Genomic DNA, 17203 nt, shown 5'->3' on the forward strand with positions numbered 1-17203 from the left:
TTACACTGCAGCTCTGCTTTACACTCCAGCTCTGCTTTATACTGCAGCTCTGCTTTACACTCCAGCTCTGCTTTACACTCCAGCTCTGCTTTACACTCCAGCTTTGCTTTACACTCCAGCTCTGCTTTACACTCCAGCTTTGCTTTACACTTCAGCTCTGTTTTACACTGCAGCTCCTGCTTTACACTCCAGCTCTGCTTTACACTCCAGCTCTGCTTTACACTCCAGCTTTGCTTTACACTTCAGCTCTGCTTTGCACTCCAGCTCTGCTTTACACTCCAGCTCTGCTTTACACTCCAGCTTTGCTTTACACTGCAGCTGTGCTTTACACTGCAGCTCTGCTTTACACTGCAGCTGTGCTTTACACTCCAGCTCTGCTTTACACTCCAGCTCTGCTTTACACTCCAGCTCTGCTTTACACTCCAGCTTTGCTTTACACTGCAGCTCTGCTTTACACTGCAGCTGTGCTTTACACTGCAGCTCTGCTTTACACTGCAGCTCTGCTTTACACTGCAGCTCTGCTTTACACTGCAGCTGTGCTTTACACTGCAGCTGTGCTTTACACTGCAGCTCTGCTTTACACTGCAGCTGTGCTTTACACTCCAGCTCTGCTTTACACTCCAGCTCTGCTTTACACTCCAGCTCTGCTTTACACTCCAGCTCTGCTTTACACTCCAGCTTTGCTTTACACTGCAGCTCTGCTTTACACTGCAGCTGTGCTTTACACTGCAGCTGTGCTTTACACTCCAGCTCTTCTTTACACTGCAGCTCTGCTTTACACTCCAGCTTTGCTTTACACTTCAGCTCTGCTTTACACTGCAGCTCTGCTTTACACTGCAGCTCTGATTTACACTGCAGCTTTGCTTTACACTCCAGCTTTGCTTTACACTCCAGCTCTGCTTTACACTGCAGCTTTGCTTTACACTGCAGCTCTGCTTTACACTCCAGCTCTGCTTTACACTCCAGCTTTGCTTTACACTTCAGCTCTGCTTTACACTGCAGCTCTGCTTTACACTGCAGCTCTGATTTACACTGCAGCTCTGCTTTACACTGCAGCTTTGCTTTACACTGCAGCTCTGCTTTACACTCCAGCTCTGCTTTACACTTCAGCTGTGCTTTACACTGCAGCTCCTGCTTTACACTCCAGCTCTGCTTTACACTCCAGCTCTGCTTTACACTTCAGCTCTGCTTTACACTGCAGCTCTGCTTTACACTGCAGCTCTGCTTTACACTGCAGCTTTGCTTTACACGGCAGCTCTGCTCCATTAATCAATTGCTGCATGAAATGATGCCACCCAGCAGATGCATGACATGTCGCTCCGCCTCTTCCCTGCCAATCTCGCTGTGACACGCCTCTCTTTGTAGTGAGGCTCCTCCCTCGCCGTGTGGCACCCCGCCCTTTAGGAGATTTACCTATACGGTACTGATAAACCCCGCCCCTGTACTGACCTCTGGCCCCGCCCATCTGATGTCACCTCTCATTACCATACCTGGTTACCCCTCCCACTTCTCTTTGCCGCCGTCACTCTCCCGCAGGCTCCGCCCTCTGCGTGCTTGGCGCGGTGACGTCATTTTCCGTCCTCCGGGCTGTCAGTGTGTGGGCGGAGCCTGTTGTGAGGAGAGTCAGTGCTGGAGAGCGGCCGCCGGCGGAGGAGTGGATGTGGCGCCGGCCGGTGATGTGAGCGGCGGCAGTGACCGGACACAGCGCGGGCCCGGACCACCGGACACAGCTGCGGGCAGCGCCCCCCGGCGGATGTGACTGCTATGGACTGGCCCCTGTGGACACCGCCGGGCATGGCACGTACACAGCGCCCCCTGCTGCGCCTCTGAGCTACTGCGGCCCCCACAGCGGTGAAGTGCGAGCTCCTGGGCCCAGACACCGGCAGCGGCGGGACATGGACGTGTGCTCCCGCCTCGTACTGTGGGTGCTGTGCGCCTCCTTCCTGCAGCATGGCCAGGCGGAGAGAGCCCCGGGAGCCCCGGCCGAGGAGCCGCTGCATGCAGGTGAGACCCCCGGGGAGAGGGGAAACCAGGGGGGAGAGACCCCCGGGGAGAGGGGAAACCAGGGGGGAGACCCCCGGGGAGAGGGGAAACCAGGGGGGAGAGACCCCCGGGGAGAGGGGAAACCAGGGGGGAGAGACCCCCGGGGAGAGGGGAAACCAGGGGGGAGAGACCCCCGGGGAGAGAGGAAACCAGGGGGGAGAGACCCCCGGGGAGAGAGGAAACCAGGGGGGGAGAGACCCGGCCGAGGAGCCGCTGCATGCAGGTGAGACCCCCGGGGAGAGGGGAAACCAGGGGGGAGAGACCCCCGGGGAGAGAGGAAACCAGGGGGGAGAGACCCCCGGGGAGAGGGGAAACCAGGGGGGAGAGACCCCCGGGGAGAGAGGGGAGAGCCCCCGGAGCCCCGGCCGAGGAGCCGCTGCATGCAGGTGAGACCCCCGGGGAGAGGGGGGAGAGACCCCCGGGGAGAGGGGAAACCAGGGGGGAGAGACCCCCGGGGAGAGACCCCCGGGGAGAGAGGGGAGAGACCCCCGGGGAGAGGGGAAACCAGGGGGGAGAGACCCCCGGGGAGAGGGGAAACCAGGGGGGAGAGACCCCCGGGGAGAGAGGGGAGAGACCCCCGGGGAGAGGGGAAACCAGGGGAGAGACCCCCGGGGAGAGGGGAAACCAGGGGGGAGAGCCCCCGGAGCCCCGGCCGAGGAGCCGCTGCATGCAGGTGAGACCCCCGGGGAGAGACCCCCCGGGAGAGGGGAGAGACCCCCCCGGGAGAGGGGGGAGTGGGGAGAGAGCCCCCGGGAGAGGGGGGAGAGACCCCCCGGGAGAGGGGGGGAGAGACCCCCCGGGAGAGGGGGGGAGAGACCCCCCGGGAGAGGGGGGGAGAGACCCCCCGGGAGAGGGGGGGAGAGACCCCCCCGGGAGAGGGGGGGAGAGACCCCCCCGGGAGAGGGGGGGAGAGACCCCCCCGGGAGAGGGGGGGAGAGACCCCCCGGGAGAGGGGGGGAGAGACCCCCCGGGGAGAGGGGAAACCAGGGGGGAGAGCCCCCGGAGCCCCGGCCGAGGAGCCGCTGCATGCAGGTGAGACCCCCGGGGAGAGACCCCCCGGGAGAGGGGGGAGAGGGGAGAGACCCCCCCGGGAGAGGGGGGGAGTGGGGAGAGAGCCCCCGGGAGAGGGGGGAGAGGGGAGAGACCCCCCCGGGAGAGGGGGGAGTGGGGAGAGAGCCCCCGGGAGAGGGGGGAGAGGGGAGAGACCCCCCCGGGAGAGGGGGGAGAGGGGAGAGACCCCCCGGGAGCCCCGGCCGAGGAGCCGCTGCATGCAGGTGAGACCCCGGGGGGAGAGGGACAAGGCAAATACTGGGAACCCAGAGCCTGTGGTCAGCGGACAGGAGAGACCCTGGAGGAGGGGGCAGATCATGGGAACCAAGAGACCGGAGGAGAGGCCGCACCGCGGGTCTGGGGGGGCTATTTTCTGGTCTGGGGGGCTATTTTCTGGTCTGGGGGGGCTATTTTCTGGTCTGGGGGGGCTATTTTCTGGTCTGGGGGGGCTATTTTCTCGTCTGGGGGGGCTATTTTCTCGTCTGGGGGGGCTATTTTCTCGTCTGGGGGGGCTATTTTCTGGTCTGGGGGGCTATTTTCTGGTCTGGGGGAAGAGGATCACGTTGTACTTAGGCCACACTCGGGCCCTGTGCGCACTAGAAAAAGGAGTTTTTTCAAAAGATGTCTTACGTCTGAAAGATGAGTGCTTGTGTCCACAAAACGCACTGAGAAGCGCCCGACCCCGCAGCCGCCTGCAGAGAGGAGCCGCTGGTTCTTTCTCAAGAAATCGTGCAGAAGGAATCTTCCTGTGAAGTGACCGCGCTGCACGGACACTTTCTCCATAGGTTTGGCCGGGAATGTGCAGAAAGTACAAGCATCTCTCAAGAAACGTCTGCAGCAAAACCGCACAGAAATGTGTAACACCGCAATGTGTGCGCCTGATACTGCGCTACAGAATGGGAAATGTTAATGCTATTAACCCCTCGTACATGTGCCGCAGACCCCCGATAGACCCCGGCAGCGGCAGACCCCCGATAGACCCCGGCAGCGGCAGACCCCCGGTAGACCCCGGCAGCGGCAGACCCCCGGTAGACCCCGGCAGCGGCAGACCCCCGGTAGACCCCGGCAGCGGCAGACCCCCGGTAGACCCCGGCAGCGGCAGACCCCCGGTAGACCCCGGCAGCGGCAGACCCCCGGTAGACCCCGGCAGCGGCAGACCCCCGGTAGACCCCGGCAGCGGCAGACCCCCGGTAGACCCCCGGCAGCGGCAGACCCCCGATAGACCCCAGCAGCGGCAGACCCCCGGTAGACCCCCGGCAGCGGTAGACCCCCGGCAGCGGCAGACCCCCGATAGACCCCGGCAGCGGCAGACCCCCGATAGACCCCGGCAGCACGTTGTAGATCTGGATTTTATACATTGAAGCGATCGCTATAAACATTTGCTATTAATTTACTAAACGTCTGATGGAAGCAGAAGCAGGACGATAACACCGAGTGTGCCCGAGCCGCGGAAAGTGCCCCCTGCCCCCAGTGTATGTGGTGACTGCGGCCAATCAGGGGGGGCGTGTTATCACTGGTGTACACAGGTATCTGCACACAGCGATGGCTGATAGACTGTGCACATGTGGCCCCTGATCTCCTCTGGGCCCCGGCCTCCTCCTGTGCGACCCCTCATCTCCTCTGGTTTTTACTCCAGCTATGACAGCAGCAAACAGTGTGCGCTCCGGCATGGTGGCAGACAGTGTGCGCTCCGGCATGGTGGCAGACAGTGTGCGCTCCGGCATGGTGGCAGACAGTGTGCGCTCCGGCATGTTGGCAGACAGTGTGCGCTCCGGCATGTTGGCAGACAGTGTGCGCTCCGGCATGTTGGCAGACAGTGTGCGCTCCGGCATGGTGGCAGACAGTGTGCGCTCCGGCATGGTGGCAGACAGTGTGCGCTCCGGCATGGTGGCAGACAGTGTGCGCTCCGGCATGGTGGCAGACAGTGTGCGCTCCGGCATGGTGGCAGACAGTGTGCGCTCCGGCATGGTGGCAGAGTGTAGAAGTGAATTGTTGGCTTCTGTTAGTGGTCTCTTAATACTGGGCATAGAGTGGATTATTCCCCCCCCCATTATATGTTGTGTGACCCCCGTAGTTTGGGCGCTGTGCACACTTGCAGCGGTGGTCAGTGATTTTTTTTTTTCTGTGTGACCTTGCTGAGGCCGATTCTGGGGTCGCCGGCCCTTTAGGGTCATGCACTTGCTCCTCCTGCTTCCGGGGGTCCCCGCTTTCTGGCCATAGGGGGTGCGGTGCAGAGGGCAGGACAGATCCCAGTGGATATTTGACAGTTTGCCATCAGGTGCCCTCACTGCCCAGAGCCAGATGTTCCCCATAGAGGTCACTGACCGCTTGTCCACCCCCGCCCCCCCCGCCCCACCCCCGGGCCAGTGTCTGATTTTTAGTTTTTATTTTTTGTTTTCTATTCTGGGACTGGAGATAAAGGGACGTTAAGTAGAGATCATGGGGGGCCGGTGGGATTAATCACATTCATTCACCACAATCAACAGCTGGGTCATTGGGGACGGGGACCCCGCATGTGGATCATCGGCAGACGCTCTGCTTCTGTAGACTTTGACCTCCTCTTCCGCAGCCCCTGATCTCCTCTGGGCCCCGGCCTTCTCCTGTGCGGTCCCTGATTTCCCCCCCCTTTCCACCTGGGCCCCTGACATCCTGTGCAGCCCCTGATCCCATCTGCTGGGCCCTGACCACCTCCTCCGCGGCCCCTGATCTCCTCTGGGCCCCAGCCTCCTCCTCCGCGGCCCCTGATCTCCTCTGGGCCCCGGCCTCCTCCTGCGCGGCTCCTGATCTCCTCTGGGCCCCGGCCTCCTCCTGCGCGGCTCCTGATCTCCTCTGGGCCTCGGCCTCCTCCTGCGCGGCCCCTGATCTCCTCTGGGCTCCGGCCTCCTCCTGCGCGGCCCCTGATCTCCTCTGGGCTCCGGCCTCCTCCTGCGCGGCTCCTGATCTCCTCTGGGCCCCGGCCTCCCCCTGCGCGGCTCCTGATCTCCTCTGGGCCCCGGCCTCCTCCTGCGCGGCTCCTGATCTCCTCTGGGCCCCGGCCTCCTCCTGCGCGGCTCCTGATCTCCTCTGGGCCCCGGCCTCCTCCTGCGCGGCTCCTGATCTCCTCTGGGCCCCGGCCTCCTCCTGCGCGGCTCCTGATCTCCTCTGGGCCCCGGCCTCCTCCTGCGCGGCTCCTGATCTCCTCTGGGCCCCGGCCTCCTCCTGCGCGGCTCCTGATCTCCTCTGGGCCCCGGCCTCCTCCTGCGCGGCTCCTGATCTCCTCTGGGCCCCGGCCTCCTCCTGCGCGGCCCCTGATCTCCTCTGGGCCCCGGCCTCCTCCTGCGCGGCCCCTGATCTCCTCTGGGCCCCGGCCTCCTCCTGCGCGGCCCCTGATCTCCTCTGGGCCCCGGCCTCCTCCTGCGCGGCCCCTGATCTCCTCTGGGCTCCGGCCTCCCCCTGCGCGGCTCCTGATCTCCTCGCGGCCCCGGCCTCCCCCTGCGCGGCTCCTGATCTCCTCGCGGCCCCGGCCTCCCCCTGTGCGGCTCCTGATCTCCTCGCGGCCCCGGCCTCCCCCTGTGCGGCTCCTGATCTCCTCGCGGCCCCGGCCTCCCCCTGCGCGGCTCCTGATCTCCTCTGGGCCCCGGCCTCCCCCTGCGCGGCTCCTGATCTCCTCTGGGCCCCGGCCTCCTCCTGCGCGGCTCCTGATCTCCTCTGGGCCCCGGCCTCCTCCTGCGCGGCTCCTGATCTCCTCTGGGCCCCGGCCTCCTTCTGCGCGGCCCCTGATCTCCTCTGGGCTCCGGCCTCCTTCTGCGCGGCCCCTGATCTCCTCTGGGCCCCGGCCTCCTCCTGCGCGGCTCCTGATCTCCTCTGGGCCCCGGCCTCCTCCTGCGCGGCTCCTGATCTCCTCGCGGCCCCGGCCTCCTCCTGCGCGGCTCCTGATCTCCTCTGGGCCCCGGCCTCCTCCTGCGCGGCTCCTGATCTCCTCGCGGCCCCGGCCTCCTCCTGCGCGGCCCCTGATCTCCTCTGGGCCCCGGCCTCCTCCTGCGCGGCCCCTGATCTCCTCTGGGCTCCGGCCTCCTCCTGCGCGGCTCCTGATCTCCTCTGGGCCCCGGCCTCCCCCTGCGCGGCTCCTGATCTCCTCGCGGCCCCGGCCTCCTCCTGCACGCAGGAATGCAGCCGCCTGGAGTGGGTGGTTTTCCTGGTGGCTTCTGGTTGGGCCGCTCGGTCCGGAGCTGCTGACTGCAGTGGAATCGTCCCCGGCGCGGTCAGACTCGTCTAAAGATGACATCACCGAGCCCTGCACAGCCACGCCGCTGGCCACGAGTATTCAGCTCCTTCACATCCAGAGCTGCACTCACCTCTCCTCTGCTCCAATCAGGGCCAGAGCTGCTGCATAATCCAGGACAGTGTGCAGCCCTGGCGGGGGGCCGCAGTGCGGCTGGGGGGCTGCTCCCGCACTGTCTGCTGCAGAGCATGGCTGGAGTAGTCCCTGTCCTTGTGTGTGGTGTCCTGGGAGGTGATGGTGCGCCCCGCCGGGTGCAGCTCCTGTGCAGACTCATGCGTCTCCTTGGTAACTGTAGTCTCATCTGTGCCTGATGGAGGAACACGTGACTGCGCGGATTGTTTGTAGTCTGTAACCACGGAGACGTTTAGGAGAGCTGTGTACATAGCGGAGGTAGTCTGTAACCACGGAGACGTGTGGCTCTGCCTCAGAGCTGTGTACATGGCGGAGGTAGTCTGTAACCATGGCGACGTGTGGCTCTGCCGCAGAGCTGTGTACATAGCGGAGGTAGTCTGTAACCATGGCGACGTGTGGCTCTGCCGCAGAGCTGTGTACATAGCGGAGGTAGTCTGTAACCACGGAGCCGTATGGCTCTGCCTCAGAGCTGTGTACATAGCGGAGGTAGTCTGTAACCATGGAGACGTGTGGCTCTGCCGCAGAGCTGTGTACATAGCGGAGGTAGTCTGTAACCACGGAGACGTGTGGCTCTGCCTCAGAGCTGTGTACATAGCGGAGGTAGTCTGTAACCATGGAGACGTGTGGCTCTGCCTCAGCTGTGTACATAGCGGTGGTAGTCTGTAACCATGGAGACGTGTGGCTCTGCCTCAGCTGTGTACATAGCGGAGGTAGTCTGTAACCACGGAGACGTGTGGCTCTGCCTCAGCTGTGTACATGGCGGAGGTAGTCTGTAACCATGGAGACGTGTGGCTCTGCCGCAGAGCTGTGTACATAGCGGTGGTAGTCTGTAACCATGGAGACATGTGGCTCTGCCTCAGCTGTGTACATAGCGGAGGTAGTCTGTAACCATGGAGACATGTGGCTCTGCCTCAGCTGTGTACATAGCGGAGGTAGTCTGTAACCACAGAGACGTGTGGCTCTGCCTCAGCTGTGTACATAGCAGAGGTAGTCTGTAACCACGGAGACGTGTGGCTCTGCCTCAGCTGTGTACATGGCGGAGGTAGTCTGTAACCACGGAGACGTGTGGCTCTGCCTCAGCTGTGTACATAGCGGAGGTAGTCTGTAACCATGGAGACATGTGGCTCTGCCTCAGCTGTGTACATAGCGGAGGTAGTCTGTAACCACGGAGACGTGTGGCTCTGCCTCAGAGCTGTGTACATAGTGGAGGTAGTCTGTAACCATGGAGACATGTGGCTCTGCCTCAGCTGTGTACATAGCGGTGGTAGTCTGTAACCATGGAGACGTGTGGCTCTGCCTCAGCTGTGTACATAGTGGAGGTAGTCTGTAACCATGGAGACGTGTGGCTCTGCCTCAGAGCTGTGTACATAGCGGAGGTAGTCTGTAACCACGGAAACGTGTGGCTCTGCCTCAGAGCTGTGTACATAGTGGAGGTAGTCTGTAACCACGGAGACGTGTGGCTCTGCCTCAGAGCTACGTACATAGCGGAGGTAGTCTGTAACCATGGCGACGTGTGGCTCTGCCTCAGAGCTGTGTACATAGCGGTGGTAGTCTGTAACCACGGAGACGTGTGGCTCTGCCTCAGAGCTGTGTACATGGCGGAGGTAGTCTGTAACCATGGCGACGTGTGGCTCTGCCTCAGCTGTGTACATGGCGGAGGTAGTCTGTAACCATGGAGACGTGTGGCTCTGCCGCAGAGCTGTGTACATAGCGGTGGTAGTCTGTAACCATGGAGACGTGTGGCTCTGCCTCAGCTGGGTACATAGCGGTGGTAGTCTGTAACCATGGCGACGTGTGGCTCTGCCTCAGAGCTGTGTACATAGTGGTGGTCTGTAACCATGGAGACGTGTGGCTCTGCCTCAGCTGTGTACATGGCGGTGGTGGTCTGTAACCATGGCGACGTGTGGCTCTGCCTCAAAGCTGTGTACATAGCAGAGGTAGTCTGTAACCATGGAGACATGTGGCTCTGCCTCAGCTGTGTACATAGCGGTGGTAGTCTGTAACCATGGAGACATGTGGCTCTGCCTCAGCTGTGTACATAGCGGTGGTAGTCTGTAACCATGGAGACATGTGGCTCTGCCTCAGCTGTGTACATAGCGGTGGTAGTCTGTAACCATGGAGACATGTGGCTCTGCCTCAGCTATGTACATAGCGGTGGTAGTCTGTAACCATGGAGACGTGTAGCTCTGCCTCAGCTGTGTACATAGCGGTGGTAGTCTGTAACCATGGAGACATGTGGCTCTGCCTCAGCTATGTACATAGCGGTGGTAGTCTGTAACCATGGAGACATGTGGCTCTGCCTCAGCTGTGTACATAGCGGTGGTAGTCTGTAACCATGGAGACATGTGGCTCTGCCTCAGCTGTGTACATAGCGGTGGTAGTCTGTAACCATGGAGACGTGTGGCTCTGCCTCAGCTGTGTACATAGCGGTGGTAGTCTGTAACCATGGAGACGTGTGGCTCTGCCTCAGAGCTGTGTACATAGCGGTGGTAGTCTGTAACCATGGAGACGTGTGGCTCTGCCTCAGAGCTGTGTACATAGCGGTGGTAGTCTGTAACCATGGAGACGTGTGGCTCTGCCTCAGCTGTGTACATAGCGGTGGTAGTCTGTAACCATGGAGACGTGTGGCTCTGCCTCTGCACTGTGTACATAGCAGAGGTAGTCTGTAACCACGGAGACGTGTGGCTCTGCCTCAGCTGTGTACATAGCAGAGGTAGTCTGTAACCATGGAGATGTGTGGCTCTGCCTCAGCTGTGTACATAGCAGAGGTAGTCTGTAACCATGGAGACATGTGGCTCTGCCTCAGCTGTGTACATAGCGGTGGTAGTCTGTAACCATGGAGACATGTGGCTCTGCCTCAGCTGTGTACATAGCGGAGGTAGTCTGTAACCATGGCGACGTGTGGCTCTGCCTCAGAGCTGTGTACATAGCAGAGGTAGTCTGTAACCATGGAGACGTGTGGCTCTGCCTCAGCTGTGTACATGGCAGAGGTAGTCTGTAACCATGGAGACGTGTGGCTCTGCCTCAGCTGTGTACATAGCAGAGGTAGTCTGTAACCATGGAGACATGTGGCTCTGCCTCAGCTGTGTACATAGCGGTGGTAGTCTGTAACCATGGAGACATGTGGCTCTGCCTCAGAGCTGTGTACATAGCAGAGGTAGTCTGTAACCATGGAGACGTGTGGCTCTGCCTCAGCTGTGTACATAGCAGAGGTAGTCTGTAACCATGGAGACGTGTGGCTCTGCCTCAGCTGTGTACATAGCAGAGGTAGTCTGTAACCATGGAGACGTGTGGCTCTGCCTCAGAGCTGTGTACATGGCGGAGGTAGTCTGTAACCATGGAGACGTGTGGCTCTGCCTCAGCTGTGTACATAGCAGAGGTAGTCTGTAACCATGGAGACGTGTGGCTCTGCCTCAGAGCTGTGTACATGGCGGAGGTAGTCTGTAACCATGGAGACGTGTGGCTCTGCCTCAGAGCTGTGTACATGGCAGAGGTAGTCTGTAACCATGGAGACGTGTGGCTCTGCCTCAGCTGTGTACATAGCAGAGGTAGTCTGTAACCATGGAGACGTGTGGCTCTGCCTCAGAGCTGTGTACATGGCAGAGGTAGTCTGTAACCATGGAGACGTGTGGCTCTGCCTCAGCTGTGTACATAGCAGAGGTAGTCTGTAACCATGGAGACGTGTGGCTCTGCCTCAGCTGTGTACATAGCAGAGGTAGTCTGTAACCATGGAGACGTGTGGCTCTGCCTCAGCTGTGTACATAGCAGAGGTAGTCTGTAACCATGGAGACGTGTGGCTCTGCCTCAGAGCTGTGTACATGGCGGAGGTAGTCTGTAACCATGGAGACGTGTGGCTCTGCCTCAGAGCTGTGTACATGGCAGAGGTAGTCTGTAACCATGGAGACGTGTGGCTCTGCCTCAGCTGTGTACATAGCAGAGGTAGTCTGTAACCATGGAGACGTGTGGCTCTGCCTCAGAGCTGTGTACATGGCAGAGGTAGTCTGTAACCATGGAGACGTGTGGCTCTGCCTCAGCTGTGTACATAGCAGAGGTAGTCTGTAACCATGGAGACGTGTGGCTCTGCCTCAGCTGTGTACATAGCAGAGGTAGTCTGTAACCATGGAGACGTGTGGCTCTGCCTCAGCTGTGTACATAGCAGAGGTAGTCTGTAACCATGGAGACGTGTGGCTCTGCCTCAGAGCTGTGTACATGGCGGAGGTAGTCTGTAACCATGGAGACGTGTGGCTCTGCCTCAGCTGTGTACATAGCAGAGGTAGTCTGTAACCATGGAGACATGTGGCTCTGCCTCAGCGCTGTGTACATGGCGGTGTTCTCGGAGCGGTGCTGACGTGGGTGACATCCTGCTCTGTGGTTTGGGCGCTGCTTCCGGTGGACGGATGTGACATGTGTCAGTACAGCGGTGTCTACCGGGGGCTGCCTGTCACTGGCATCTGGGTGTACAGGGGGCGCCGATCTGACCGGCTCCCATCATGCACTGCTCTCCGGACGCACGCAGCTCTGGAGGTGACTGCAGTCTAAGGCAGGGGACGCTGCCATCTGCTCATGATTGTGTCCAGACCACTGCGTCCGGTCACTGCGGGGGCTGCAGACGATCCCTCTCCCCATCTTGGGTTGTGTGGGGCGCGGAGTAATGCTGACCCTGATATTGTGTGCACCAGGGTGGGCCGCGCTCCCTCAGGAGCCTGTGATGTAGCCCCCCTCATATTACACCCCTGATATTGTGTGCACCAGGGTGGGCCGCGCTCCCTCAGGACCCTGTGATGTAGCCCCCCTCGCTCCGGCCCCCCGTGCCCCCCTCTGGCGCTGCTTTCTCCGCGGTGCACGCTCCTGGCAGCCGCCTCCAGTGGATTAATGTCAAGTGGTGTCTGCAGCCACATGCCAGTGTAAGCGGATCCGAGGCTCCGGCCTGTGCTCAGCCGCCACTACCACCGCGTGTGATGGCCGTACAGGAGGCGGGGGGGGGGGGCCGGGGGTCCTGAGGTCAGGACGAGGGGCAGAGGATGTGGCTGAGGGTGGAAGAGGTCAGGAGCAGGGTGATGGCTGGGGGCGGTGGTGTGGGGGGTCCTGATGTCAGGAGCAGGGTTGTGTCTGGGGGCGGTGGTGTGGGGGGGGGTCCTGAGGTCAGGAGGAGGGTGATCGCTGGGGGCGGTGGTGTGGGGGGTCCTGAGGTCAGGAGGAGGGTCGTGTCTGGGGGCGGTGGTGTGGGGGGGGGGTCCTGATGTCAGGAGCAGGGTGATCGCTGGGGGCGGTGGTGTGGGGGGGGGTCCTGAGGTCAGGAGCAGGGTGATGGCTGGGGGCGGTGGTGTGTGTGGGGGGGTCCTGAGGTCAGGAGGAGGGTCGTGTCTGGGGGCGGTGGTGTGGGGGGGTCCTGAGGTCAGGAGCAGGGTGATGGCTGGGGGCGGTGGTGTGTGTGTGGGGGGTCCTGAGGTCAGGAGGAGGGTGATCGCTGGGGGCGGTGGTGTGGGGGGGGTCCTGAGGTCAGGAGGAGGGCCGTGTCTGGGGGCGGTGGTGTGGGGGGGGGGGGTCCTGAGGTCAGGAGGAGGAGGGTCGTGGCTGGGGGCACTGACTCCCCCCCCCCCCCCCCTCAATAGTGTTGAGCACTAGTAAGGGTCCGTCCATCACTGTAGAGGGTGGGGGATGTGGGGTCACCCGCTTTCACACTCACTGGTTTTCAGTCTTGTGTTTTGGGGGGCATAGGTTGCTGTGGGGTCTCGTGGTGATGCTTAGTTGGGGGGTCTTCTCGGCAGCCGCCCCTCACCGTCCCCCCGGGGCTGCAGCTGGTGGATTTTTCTTGTGCTATTCTCAGCCTCCTCCACTAACAAGGTGAAATGTCTGAGATGCCTCCGGGCGGCCGCAGCCTGCACAGCGAGGCTCAGGGGAGCGGACCCCCGGTATACGGATGTCTGGAGGGGCACACACCCTGCACAGCGAGGATCAGGGGAGCGGACCCCCGGTATACGAATGTCTGGAGGGGCACACACCCTGCACAGCGAGGCTCAGGGGAGCGGACCCCCGGTATACGCATGGCTGGAGGGGTACACCCTGCACAGCGAGGATCAGGGGAGCGGACCCCCGGTATACGGATGTCTGGAGGGGCACACACCCTGCAGTACGAGGTGTCTGCGCTCCCCCCGTGCACAGAACAATCAGCCGCTGTTCTCAGCACACACCTGTGTTTATACCGCGCCAGATAATAGTGTGCCAGCCTCACCGCCTCCACATCTGCTCCACTCACAGCCAAAGCTGCGTCCAGCCCAGAGCAGCTCACAGGGGGTTTCCACTCCTGGTCACACAGCGGAGGGGTTGTTACAATGTATCAGCGCTTGTAGTCCAGCAGAGTCTTGTGCAGCCGTGTGGTTTACAGCTGTAGGAGCTGTGTGTGTGTGTGTGTGTGTGTGTGTGTGTGTGTGTATAGAGCGGTGTGTGTGTATAGAGCGGCGTGTGTGTGTAATATCTATATATATAATTGCCTTATTCTGTCTGTCTGTCTGTCTGTCTGTCATGCTCCGAAATTGTGTCCTTACGGTGACACAAAGCTGATTGGCCGCTGGGCTCGCCATGGCCCCGCCCCCCCACACGGATTGGCCTCTCGCCCCGGCTCTCTGCAGGCCCCGCCCCCCTCACGCAATGCACGCTCGCTCTAGCCCAACTGACACGGAGCTCCGATTCCCAGGTGAGTACACACACACATCAGATCACACTCACTCTCACACTCACACACACCTCACACATCACAACATGCTGGGATATCGCTTGCTTCTACACCGGCTCCGTCAGGATCCCAGCAGCGCCAGACATAACCTTGCGATGCTGGGATCTTCACGGAGGCCGTGAAAGCTGGTAACCATTATACACATCGGGTAACTAAGGTCCCTTAGTTACCCGATGTGTATCATAGTTACCAGTGTACACCGGCTCACACTCACTCTCACACACACCTCACACACACATCACATCGCATCCACACATCAAGGTCCTGCAGCGGCGGAAAATACAGACACATAACAGCACACACATAACAGCACACACATAACAGCACACACATAACAGCACACACATAACAGCACACACATAACAGCACACACATAACAGCACACACATAACAGCACACACATAACAGCACACACATAACAGCACACACATAACAGCACACACATAACAGCACACACATAACAGCACACACATAACAGCACACACATAACAGCACACACATAACAGCACACACATAACAGCACACACATAACAGCACACACATAACAGCACACACATAACAGCACACACATAACAGCACACACATAACAGCACACACATAACAGCACACACATAACAGCACACACATAACAGCACACACATAACAGCACACACATAACAGCACACACATAACAGCACACACATAACAGCACACACATAACAGCACACACATAACAGCACACACATAACAGCACACACATAACAGCACACACATAACAGCACACACATAACAGCACACACATAACAGCACACACATAACAGCACACACATAACAGCACACACATAACAGCACACACATAACAGCACACACATAACAGCACACACATAACAGCACACACATAACAGCACACACATAACAGCACACACATAACAGCACACACATAACAGCACACACACATAACAGCACACACACATAACAGCACACACACATAACAGCACACACACATAACAGCACACACACATAACAGCACACACACATAACAGCACACACACATAACAGCACACACACATAACAGCACACACACATAACAGCACACACACACAACAGCACACACACACAACAGCACACACACACAACAGCACACACACACAACAGCACACACACACAACAGCACACACACACAACAGCACACACACATAACAGCACACACACATAACAGCACACACACATAACAGCACACACACATAACAGCACACACATAACAGCACACACATAACAGCACACACATAACAGCACACACATAACAGCACACACATAACAGCACACACACATAACAGCACACACACATAACAGCACACACACATAACAGCACACACACATAACAGCACACACACATAACAGCACACACACAACAGCACACACACACATCACATCGCATCCACATACTCACAACATCCTGGGATATCGCTTGCTTCTCGGCGGCGATCCTGTGCTGTTGTGATCTTCCAGGACCTGCGGGAGGATCACATGGCCAGAAGCATGTGATATCCCCGGATGTTGTGAGTATAAGCGCGTATGTGCGATATCGTCAGTGTCTGTGTGTGTGAGTGGATGCGATCGGGTGTGTGTGAGTGGATGCGATCGGGTGTGTGTGAGTGGATGCGATCGGGTGTGTGTGAGTGGATGCGATCGGGTGTGTGTGAGTGGATGCGATCGGGTGTGTGTGTGTCGGCAGAGGAGCACGGCGTGCTGGAGGAGGCTGGGAGCAGAGAGGCTGATCATGGGGAAGGCTGGGAGGAGAGAGGCTGATGCTGGGGGAGGCTGGGAGGGGGAGGCTGGGACGAGGGAGGCTGATGCTGGTGGAGGCTGATGCTGGGGGAGGCTGGAAGGAGAGAGGCTAATGCTGGTGGAGGCTGATGCTTGGGGAGGCTGATGCTGGGGGAGACTGGGAGGGGAAGGCTGATGCTGAGGGAGGCTGGGAGGAAGGAGGCTGGGAGGAGAGAGGCTGATCCTGGGGAAGGCTGGGAACGGGAGGCTGATGCTGAGGGAGGCTGGAAGGAGAGAGGCTGATGCTGGGGGAGGCTGGAAGGAGAGAGGCTGGAAGGAGAGAGGCTGGAAGGAGAGAGGCTGATGCTGGTGGAGGCTGATGCTTGGGGAGGCTGATGCTGGGGGAGACTGGGAGCGTAAGGCTGATGCTGAGGGAGGCTGGGAGAGGGAGGCTGGGAGGAAGGAGGCTGGGAGGAGAGAGGCTGATCCTGGGGAAGGCTGGGAAGGGGAGGCTGATGCTGGGGGAGGCTGGAAGGAGAGAGGCTGGAAGGAGAGAGGCTGATGCTGGTGGAGGCTGATGCTGGTGGAGGCTGATGCTGGTGGAGGCTGATGCATGGGGAGGCTGATGCATGGGGAGGCTGATGCTGGGGGAGACTGGGAGCAGAAGGCTGATGCTGAGGGAGGCTGGGTGGAAGGAGGCTGGGAGGAAGGAGGCTGGGAGGAGAGAGGCTGATCCTGGGGAAGGCTGGGAAGGGGAGGCTGATGCTGAGGGAAGCTGGAAGGAGAGAGGCTGATGCTGGGGGAGGCTGGAAGGAGAGAGGCTGAGGCTGGGAGGAGAGAGGCTGATGCTGGGGAAGGCTGATGCTGAGGGAGGCTGGGAGGGGAAAGCTGATGCTGGGGAAGGCTGGGAGGACGGAGGCTGGGAGGAGAGAGGCTGATCCTGGGGAAGGCTGGGAGAGGGAGGCTGATGCTGGAGGAGGCTGGAAGGAGAGAGGCTGATGCTGGGGAGGCTGATGCTGAGGGAGGCTGATGCTGAGGGAGGCTGATGCTGAGGGAGGCTGGGAGGAGGGAGGCTGGGAGGAGGGAGGCTGGGAGGAGGGAGGCTGGGAGGAGGGAGGCTGGGAGAGGTAGGCTGAGAGAAGAGAGGCTGATGCACACACACACACACACACACACACACACGCGCGCGCGCACTGCACAACACACCACACACACACACACACACTGGGAACCACAAA

General features: G+C 60.1%; 1 protein-coding gene across 1 annotated transcript in view; it reads left to right on the top strand.

Annotated features, from left to right (window-relative positions):
- The first annotated feature begins 1574 nt into the window (after positions 1-1574).
- STIM1 (stromal interaction molecule 1) overlaps positions 1575-17203 on the top strand; it is a 56535-nt gene continuing 40906 nt past the window's right edge. The window contains 1 exon segment of the mRNA XM_075334035.1: positions 1575-2004. Within this exon segment, the coding sequence (XP_075190150.1) occupies positions 1896-2004 (109 nt within the window). The 5' untranslated portion in view covers positions 1575-1895.

Source organism: Anomaloglossus baeobatrachus, chromosome 2, assembly GCF_048569485.1.
Source record: "Anomaloglossus baeobatrachus isolate aAnoBae1 chromosome 2, aAnoBae1.hap1, whole genome shotgun sequence".
Lineage (NCBI taxonomy): Eukaryota > Metazoa > Chordata > Amphibia > Anura > Aromobatidae > Anomaloglossus > Anomaloglossus baeobatrachus.